The sequence below is a fragment of the Heterocephalus glaber genome, unplaced genomic scaffold, assembly GCF_053883595.1.
Source record: "Heterocephalus glaber isolate CG9 unplaced genomic scaffold, H.glaber_assembly_v1.0 deba00001871, whole genome shotgun sequence".
Classification (NCBI taxonomy): Eukaryota; Metazoa; Chordata; class Mammalia; order Rodentia; family Bathyergidae; genus Heterocephalus; species Heterocephalus glaber.
The window spans coordinates 287,330-296,480 of NW_028258509.1; the positions used below are offsets into that span (position 1 = coordinate 287,330).

Consider the following 9,151-nt stretch of genomic DNA (forward strand, 5'->3'; position numbering starts at 1 on the left):
TTTTAAAAAAGAGAGGTTTGGCGATGTAGTTTAATGTGAAGGTCCTGCATTCAATCCTCAGTACCACACTGTCTGCTAATGTAGTAAAGACTGAAAAAAATCATAAAAGACTGTGAAAATACTTTAACAGGGCATCACAATCCCTGACTTGACATATTACAGAGCTACTGTGATAAACACAACATGCAAAAAAAAAAAAAAAAAAAAACAAACAGACCTTAGCAGCAATGGGATAGATTAGAAGATGCAGAAACAACCCCAAACACAACTCAGTCACCTTGTCTTTGACAAAGGGGCCACATTTCTTCACTGGAAGAAAGATAGCCTCTTTAATAAATGGTGCTGGGAAAACTGGCTTTCCACATGGCAAAGACTAAAAATAGACCCCTGTCTCTCACCATGCACTAAATTAAAATCGAAATGGATCAAAGATCTAAATACTAAAACAGAAACACTAAGTCTGCAAGAAGAGAGAACAGGTAGAATTCTTAAAGTCATAGGTGTGGGCAGAGACTTCATGAACAAATCCACAACCTCACAGGAAATGCTACAAAGAATCAACAACTTGGATCACATCAAAGTAAAAAGTTTTTGTGCAGCAAAAGAAGTCACCAACAGAGTGAAAAGACAACACATAGAGTGGGAAAAATTTTTAGCCAGTTGTCCCTCAGACAAAGAACTAGTATTTAGAACATATAAAGAATTGAAAAAAAGTCAGACCCCCCAAATTTAAAGACCCAATCCAAAAATGGGCATCTGAGATGAACACATATTTCTCAGATGAAGAAGTAGAAATGGCAAATAAATACATGAAAAAATGTTCAACATCACTGGCCATTTGAGAGACGTAAGTTAAAATAACACTGAGATTCCATCTCACTCCAGAAAGAATGGCTAGTATCAAGAAATCAACCAGTAACAAATGCTAGTGGGGTTGTGGGGAAAAATGAATCCTTCTCCACTGTTGGTGTGAGTATAGACTGGTGCAACTACTGTGGAAATCAGTGTGGAGACTCCTTAAAAAACTAGGATTAGAGGCCCCATTGGACCCAGCTGGGTATCTTCCTGAAGGAGTTGAAAGCATCATACCACAGTGCTATATGCACACCCATTTTTATAGCAGCACAGTTTATAATAGCTAAATCTTAGAAACAACCCAAATGCCCATCACCCGATGAATGGATAAAAAATGAAAATGTTGGCCGGGATTTAGCTCAGTGGTTCTGGCACCTGCCTTGCAAGCGAAAGGTCCCGAGTTCGATCCCTGGTACCAAAAGAAAGAAAAGAAAATGAGGTATATACATACAGCAGAATATTATTGATCCGTAAAAAGACATATTAAGATATGGTGGACCTTGAAAACATGATAAGAGAAAGAAGCCAATCATGAAAGACTACTTATTATATTTATATGAAATGTTTAGATTAGGTAAATCCATAGAAATGAAGTGGATTAGTGGTTTCCAGAGCCTAGAGGAGTGAGCAGTGATGACTTATGTGTACTGGGTTCATTAGGGGTGCTGAAACACATTCTAAAACTAGGTAGCAGTGGTAGTTGCACAACTCTGTGAATATACTAAACACTATTGAATTTTGCACCTCAACAGGTTAGATTTGTGATATGCAAATTATATATAAATTTAAAATTGTATTAAGATTTTTGAAAAATGGATTGAAGGGTGCTTGGCTCTCATTCGAGTCCTTCAGTACCTTGGGTGTCAGGCTCAGAGGAGGGGAGCCAGCAGAGACGTCTTGGGATGCTCCCCTCTGATATTCCTCAGGAACAGCTCCTTTGAGGGCTTCACGGTGGCCAGGAAGGAACTTGTAATGTCCTCCTCCACCATTCAGGGCCTCCCTAGTCTCTCTTCCCTTTCCAGGCCTTTTTTTGGGTTAGCAGCAATTGAGCCTCCTCTCCAAGGCAGGAGGTCCAGTGGTCTCAGGCATACATGCAGTGTCTTCAGTCACAAGAAAAGTAGCTTCTGGCTGTCTGAGCAGCCATATTGGGTCTTATGCTTATCAAAGAGTTTGCTCAGGGCGTCCACATAGAGTGCGTGGTATTTGTCCACCATCTCGTGGCTTGGTTTTTCAATTTGGGGCAGTGGCAGAGGCTCCCCGACTACCAAGAGTGATGGGAAAAGAGAAGAGTGAAAGTGCTAGAATCTCTGCTTCCTTTAGCTTCCTCTTCTTCCTGTGCCCAATCCCCTGGGAGCCCCAGTTGGCTCCCAGCTTCTCCCCCTCTGCTGCCCTCTTCTTTAATGGGTTCAGGGCAGGGAGTGCTGAGATGGAGGTTAAGAAAGTTGAAGTGCCCTCAGGGGTTGAGAGCAACACTTACCCACAGTGTCAATGGGCCTGCTGTATGGGAAGAGACCAACGGAGCCTTGGTGAAAGCCTTGTCCATAGAAGACACAAAAATAGAAACCGAAGATTCGGCAGAAGAAGTTCTGGAACTTGTACATCCTGCTGCCCTTCTGGAATAGCTCCTGGTCAAACACTTCAGTTTCTCCAAAAGTGAAGGTGGGGACCAGATGAGCCCTGTAGGAAAACTCCAATTTATTTTTCAAACACAGGCTAGAATGGGAACCACTTTGGAAGAACATTTGTTCGTGGTCAGGCCCACATCTATGGTATTATGATAAAATCCCAGTGACCGAAGGCATTTCTTCTTGTTCCAAACAGAACACCCCTATCTAGAGACTCTTGTCCTGAAATTTTCCAGGGCAGTGAGAGTGTTATCTTTGGGCCAGCATTACGAGGGCAAGAAATGGGGGTATAGGGATGGAAGAGGTGTTGGACTCTGCCAGAGAGACCACCAGAGACTCACAGCATGAAAAGCTCTGAGGAAACATCAAGGAGGGAAACACCTGACTGCTTCTGTCGGTTAACATGCAGAGAAGTTGAGGGTAACTCTGCATAGATGTACATATATAATATGCCCCTCACTCAAGGGAGCTGTTCGTGAGTGATGAGATTAGAGAAGAGAAAAGTTATTGCCCAGAGACCATGAGATCAAACCCCGAATAGCACCCTAAGTAGAGAATCCGGGTAGTTAAGTTCCTTAACTGAGAGAAGAGTAAAGGGAAAAGTTTCTTTCATGTAAATCTTTATGAGCTGCTAATAGCCATCTCTCAACACTTCAACATATCTTATCTTACTGGATCCTTACAACAAAGACAGTGGAGACACAGTGGGGAATCTGAAGCCCCGGTTCATTTGGAAGGGAGAAGGCTACTCAGGCAGTCAGGGAGGACCCGGGCTAGAACCCAGGACCGCTTCCTCCCAGTTCAAAGCTCCCTGGCTTACCTTATGCTCCAGACTCATGGGCAGGCCCCCCAGACAAAGTCCTTAGAAGATAGACTCCCCTCCTCTATGAATGTGAATAGGACAATTGAACTTGCATACATGGGCTAGAATGCTGGCCTGATAGGGCAACTTGTAGCTCTAGCCTAGGGTTCCTCTTTACCCCTAAGTCAGGGTGGCTAAAATTTATTGATTACTTACAGCTTACCAGGCATGTGGTAGGTGTTCTATATGGACAGATTTATTCAAAGCCCACAGTCACTCTAAGGAATAGGTACAATGATCAATAGCCACATTATGAAGATGGAAACACCAAGGCTCAGTAATGTTTAAGTAACCTGTCCCAGAGTTCATGGTACATCAAGGAGCCAGAATTTTATTTATTTAATTTATTATTGTTTTATGTGTATTGTGTATGGTGCTAGAGATCAAACTCAGGGCTGTGTGCGTGCCTGGCCATCACTTTACCACTAGCTCTACTCCCGGCCCATGGAGCCAGGCTTTTATTTTATTTTATTTTTTATTTATATTTTGGTACCGGGGATCGAACTTGGGTCCTTGTGCTTGCACAGCAGGTGGCGAAACCACTGAGCTAAATCCCCGGCCCAATGGAGCCAGGCTTTTAAATCAGGCCCCCTACTTCTGCTCCCACACAAACTCAGTACAGCATACTATAGTGCCTCTTGAGCTTATCATTAAGAGACAGATGTAGATTGTCTCTATCAGTCACGATCTGCTAAGGTAGCCTTAGCCCAGCTGCCTGGGGTTATGGTTTGGCTTCCTGGAAACGCAGAAGTAGTGACGACATAAACAATTTTGAAATTCTTGCTCATCTCTTCTACTCATTAGAAAGTTCCTTGAGGGAAGACTTGTGTGGGACTTATCTTGACATCACCTACAGGGCCATGCTACTCTGAGAGGGTCACCCACTCCTCCTTTGGGGGATACCTACCCATGGCGGAGGGCAGTGCGCACAAAGCCCTTTCGCTTCTGGAGGATGAGAGTGGTGGTACAGGGTACGCTCTGCAGGGCCTCTCCCACTCCTCCCACGACAATGCCCACGAGATTGCCAGTGCCGTGGCTCAGCAGGTAGTCAATGGCTGGCTGGCTCACAGAACACACACCTATAGAGAATTGAGAAGAAAGAGGAACAAACTTATCAGAAGGGAAAATAGCAGAGAGGGAACACACTGGCTTCTTTGTATCTGTGGGTCCTAGGAGAAGAGGCTCAACTAGATGGGACTAAAGAATGTGAAAAGAAGGCTGTGGAAAAACAGAATATGCTTCATTTTGAGACAATACCTACACTTTGGAGAAGACGCTGAAGTGGAAATTACAGCAGGAAGGTTTTCAGTGGGGTAACCAGATGGACTTTCCATATTTTGACTAGAATTCTACTCTTTCTTTTTCCATTAGTAGCAACAGCTACTGTTTATTGAGCACATGCTCTGTGCCAGGTGTTAATGTCCAGTGCTTTGCTTACATTATCTCATTATGCCACATCTGAGGTCAGATTATTGTCATCAGCACCACTTTCTAAATGAGGAAACTGAGGCCCATAGAGGGTAGCTAATTTGCCCAAAATCACACAGCAAGGGGCAAGAGCCAACGCTCAAGCCCAGGCAGTTTAGTTCCAGTGCACATACTTTGTTTTCTTGTTTTGTTTTGTTTTTTGTATATCCTTTTATTGGTACATTTTAGGTGTACAAAATAATGACATTCATCATTGGAAATTTGCGCCTTTACATACTCTCTTGGTTCTTATTTTTCACCTTTCCCCTGCCCTCCCTTCAACCCCTCCATCCCTCCTTATTTACAAAGACTCTGTTTCCATTTTTTTCCTTTTCTCATATTAATTCCATTCCCTTCTTTCCTTGCCCCTACCCCTCCCACTTCTCCCTCCCCTTTGCCCCTTTTCTTCCGATTTCACATTATCTATTATACCTTTGAGTCCTCATTTACACTTTCAGTTTCTCACACGAGAGAAACTATTCGGTCTTTACACGTGTCCTGTTTGCTTCACTTAAGAGTATCGCCTCCAGTGCACATACTTTGAACCACTATACTGTGATCATGGGGGTCCTAAAAAGGTACATGTTCAAGGAGAGAAATGGACCAGAAGCTCCAGTATGGCCAGACACACCTTTGGCCATGAGGTAGTCCCTAATAAGGGGGATCTTGAAGAACCAGGACAGAGTGGCCAAGTGAGGAGTGATGCCTGGGAAAGTCTTTGAGAAGCCCCGTGGCCTCAGTGCAGAAGTTGCAGAAGGCACCAAAGGTTAGGAGGCCATGCGGGTGAACTCCTATGACATAGTTGCGCTCAGGTGACAAGTCTTCAGCCTTCAGGATCTACAGTCATGGATAGAAAGGCCAGAGGGGACAAAATGAGCTACGTGAAGATCCTTCAGGAATTGGGGCTGCTTTCTGAAAGAGAGCTTTCCAATAAACAGGGTAGGCCCAGGTTTCAGGAGGCCAAGAGATAGGTCTCCTTAGCTCTGGGGTAAAAAAGCAGGACCTAGGCAAGGCACAACTGTCTGGCCACTTGCCTTTGGCTTCAAGTAGGCTTGGCCATTTGTGTCAGTATGCTTTATGCACATAACCATTTTTTGTTTTAGCTCTGTTATGTGACAAAGGCCAGGAAGCTCTGCTCTAACAATCAAGGCAGTATTTTTTGCCTACTCCAAAATGCCCAGGGGTTCAGCAGAACAGTATATTTCTAGAACCTCATCCTGGTATTGTCTTCAAACTCCTTTCCAGTGCCCACATACTGGTAGCTAACTAATTGAACCTTGAAAACTCTGCTTAGATAGCACTATATCCTTAATATCCACCATCTGAACTACTTCTCTGGCTTATACCAAATTGTCATTATATGCTTGTCTGTCCTTCTCATTAGAGGTGAGCTCCTTGATGGCAGAGAAATGCCTCCTATTCACTTCTCTGTAGCCCAAACAAATAGGTCAGAGGAGGCTTTTGATTCACGGTTGTTAAACTGCTCTGAACCCTGCTTGCTCTCTGCCTGCAGTCTGGCAGGTCACGCCAACGGGGTCCAAGTATCTGAGCAGAGTACAGAGAATCCCAAAATTATCTAGCCTGGGCTGAGACTATCTCCGAGATCTTCATCTTCCTTATGGACAATCCTAGCTATTTATATAAATGCCCAGCATTTTGGGATCTGGAAGGGACACATTAGGGAAAGGCCTCTTACCATAATGGGGAAATAGTCCCTGATGTAAGTCCAGACATACCAGCTCCTTACCCAGGCTGAATGCCTGCCACCTGAGACAAAAATGCCAGAGGGAGGTGAGTCGGCATGTGCCACGCAGGGCTTCCCTACCAGTTTATTGGGACCATAACGCTGCTAATGAGGTGAGAAAGGAAGAAATACCAGGATGGTCTCATCCAGACCAGCTCTTATGGCTCTGAGAACATGGAGGAGAGACCTGAGGTCTGGTGAGTGGGATTCACCATGCAGGGTTGCAGGCTAAGGTGGAGCATTCTTTTTCTAGGTCCATGAGTCTTACCTTGCTGTGGGGTCTTCCAGTCCAGGAACAACCAGACAAAGTAAATTGCTGGTAGTGGCCACAAGGGTGTAAACAGCAGATAAACCAACAATGGCTGCAAGATCCAAACTGATGAGGAATGCGGTCAGATCAAATTTGTACTTCCAGCAGAACTTGACCATGTCCAGTCTCATTACCAGCTAGCCCTCCGTATACTGTCCTGGCCTTCAGCACAAGCCAGATCCTGCCCATCCATCGTATATGGCTACTTAGCCTTCAAAAATGTCTTCTCTCATCTACCACATGCAAGCTGCATTTCTCCTCTTAACTGTCATCCCTGTCTCCCTGCCTCTCTGCCAGGTGCCATAGAGGCACTTCTGCTCTCTGCATGCCACCTGCTTCCCCCCTTCTCCTATTTGCCCACCGAACAACTTCATCCCTCTACTGTTTCCCATGCACCATTCTTGTCTCCTTGTCCATTCACTGCTCCTTCCATTGCCTCTCTTTCCTCCTCCATACCACCACTTCCCTGCCAGAGTAGAAACTCTACTGTTCAGACACAGGCCAGATTTCTCTAAGTCTATAAACACTAATGATTCCTCTGTCTCACTCCCCATAAGAAAGCACTCCCTGGCTAGATAGTGAGGATCTACTCATCTCTACCATGACCCTGTTCTACCACACTTCTTTCCTTACTCTGCCCCAAGTTCAATCTCTTCACTCACCATATTTGAAACTCCTTGTCTTTACACACTAGTACAGCTCATATAATCAAAAAGCCAGAGATGAGACTTCCCATGATCATCAACATCACCCCAGATCTGGCACTGGCCTTTACTTTGGCTTCTTACTGTGCACTCCTGGGTTGGTACTCACATATGGCAAGGTAGCTCAAGGGCCATTGCAGAAGAGGCTCAGAATCTGGAAGTTATTAGGCTGCTTAGAATAAGGCATGATGCCCTGGAACCTGAAGGAGGCAAAGTTCTCAGAGCAGTGTTCCAGGGAAGATGTCACCAGCTTCTGGAAGCTCACTCAATAGTGGACGCATATGACTATGAAAAGTTGGCACCTGCCCATTCCCCTCTTTGTCCCACCCCCAATTCCACCCACGGTAGGGCCGGGCTATAGAGCAGTGAAGACTGTGCCATCAGGTCTGGCCCAGCCCATCTGGCCTTTGACTTTCTTTCCTGAGATTATTAGGACATCAGGATGGAGAAAGGGGAAAGTGATTATCATCCAGTCCAAGTGACATAGAGACCAACAGGGAAAACCTCCACATGGACCTCACAGAGGTTACAGGGGTTGGGAGCTTAGGGAGATGGCTGGTGGGAAGGGAGTTCTGTGGGGTTAGGGGTGAAGAGCGCCTAGGATTAGGTCTCTGTACTGCTGAAACAGCCTGGTTTGGGGCTGCTTCACTCCTGTAACATTTTAGTATAAAAATTTCCAAACATATAAAAAACTCAAAAATGAAATTTTCATTTTCAACAACTATTGTTCAGTCCCTAGCACTGGAGAAAAAACCAAACCAACCAAACAAAAACAGGCTATTTGCATTTTTCCATATTGTTTCAGCTTGTTTTACCTCCCCACTCCTTTTTGAGTATTTGACAATTCTAAAACATGTCTTATCCCTAAATTCTTCAGTATGCATCTACTAAAAATACAGATACTGCATTTACTGTGTTTTCTTCCATAACAACTTCACTATTATCACCCTTAACAAATCTAACAATTCCCTAACAATATCTAATACCCAATTCATTCCAACAAGCTCAATTTGTTATATTTGGATTCACCACCACCACCATCACCACCCCCGGGGCGGGGGTGGGGGTGGGTATTGAATTTAAAACCTTCATACTGAGCTAAATCTCCAGCTCTTTTCAAATTTTATTTTGAAACAGAGTCTTGCTAAATTGCTATATTGGCACCCAGGCTGGGCTAGAACTTGTAATTTCCCTGCTCTCAGCCTCTCAGAGTGCTGGGATTACAGTACCATCATGCCCAGCTGGATGTTATGTTGCTTATCTGTCTCTCCCTCTCCCTTGCCCTCTTCCTTGCCCTCCCTTCTCTCTCTCATTGTAAAACAGAATACAAATACTTAAGAAAGTGTACTTAAATATACTTAAAGCAAATGTATGCCTTAATTATAAGACAAATACCTTGTAATTACCACTAGCTGAAGGAGAACTTTTCTACTGACCCCAGAACCTTTTCCATGTGCCCCATTCCAGTCACAACCCTCTTTCTCCTTCTAAAGTAATCATTATTCTAACATTTCTCCCTTCCTTTCCCTTCCGTTCCCTTCCGTTCCCTTCTGTTCCCTTCCCTTCCCTTCCATTCCCTTCCCT

General features: G+C 44.5%; 1 protein-coding gene across 1 annotated transcript; it reads right to left on the reverse strand.

Moving 5' to 3' along the window:
* Nucleotides 1–1,961: 1,961 nt before the first annotated feature.
* LOC147820473 (acyl-CoA wax alcohol acyltransferase 1-like) lies at nt 1,962–6,982 on the reverse strand. The gene is made up of 5 exons (XM_087204187.1): nt 6,822–6,982; nt 6,506–6,576; nt 4,250–4,421; nt 2,333–2,532; nt 1,962–2,116 (listed from the first exon to the last, which is right to left on the reverse strand). Exons 1-5 carry the CDS (start codon nt 6,980–6,982, stop codon nt 1,962–1,964), a joined length of 759 nt encoding a protein of 252 aa, XP_087060313.1.
* Nucleotides 6,983–9,151: the final 2,169 nt, after the last annotated feature.

Bases quoted from the DNA above. Each gene is read 5' to 3' on its own strand.
- LOC147820473 (XM_087204187.1), bottom strand. From the start codon at position 6,982: ATGGTCAAGTTCTGCTGGAAGTACAAATTTGATCTGACCGCATTCCTC. The intron at 6,577-6,821 runs GTAAGACTCATG...TTTTTGTCTCAG, and splicing joins CTGGAAGACCCCACAGCAAG to GTGGCAGGCATTCAGCCTGG. The intron at 2,117-2,332 runs GTAAGTGTTGCT...CACTCTTGGTAG, and splicing joins CAGGCCCATTGACACTGTGG to TCGGGGAGCCTCTGCCACTG.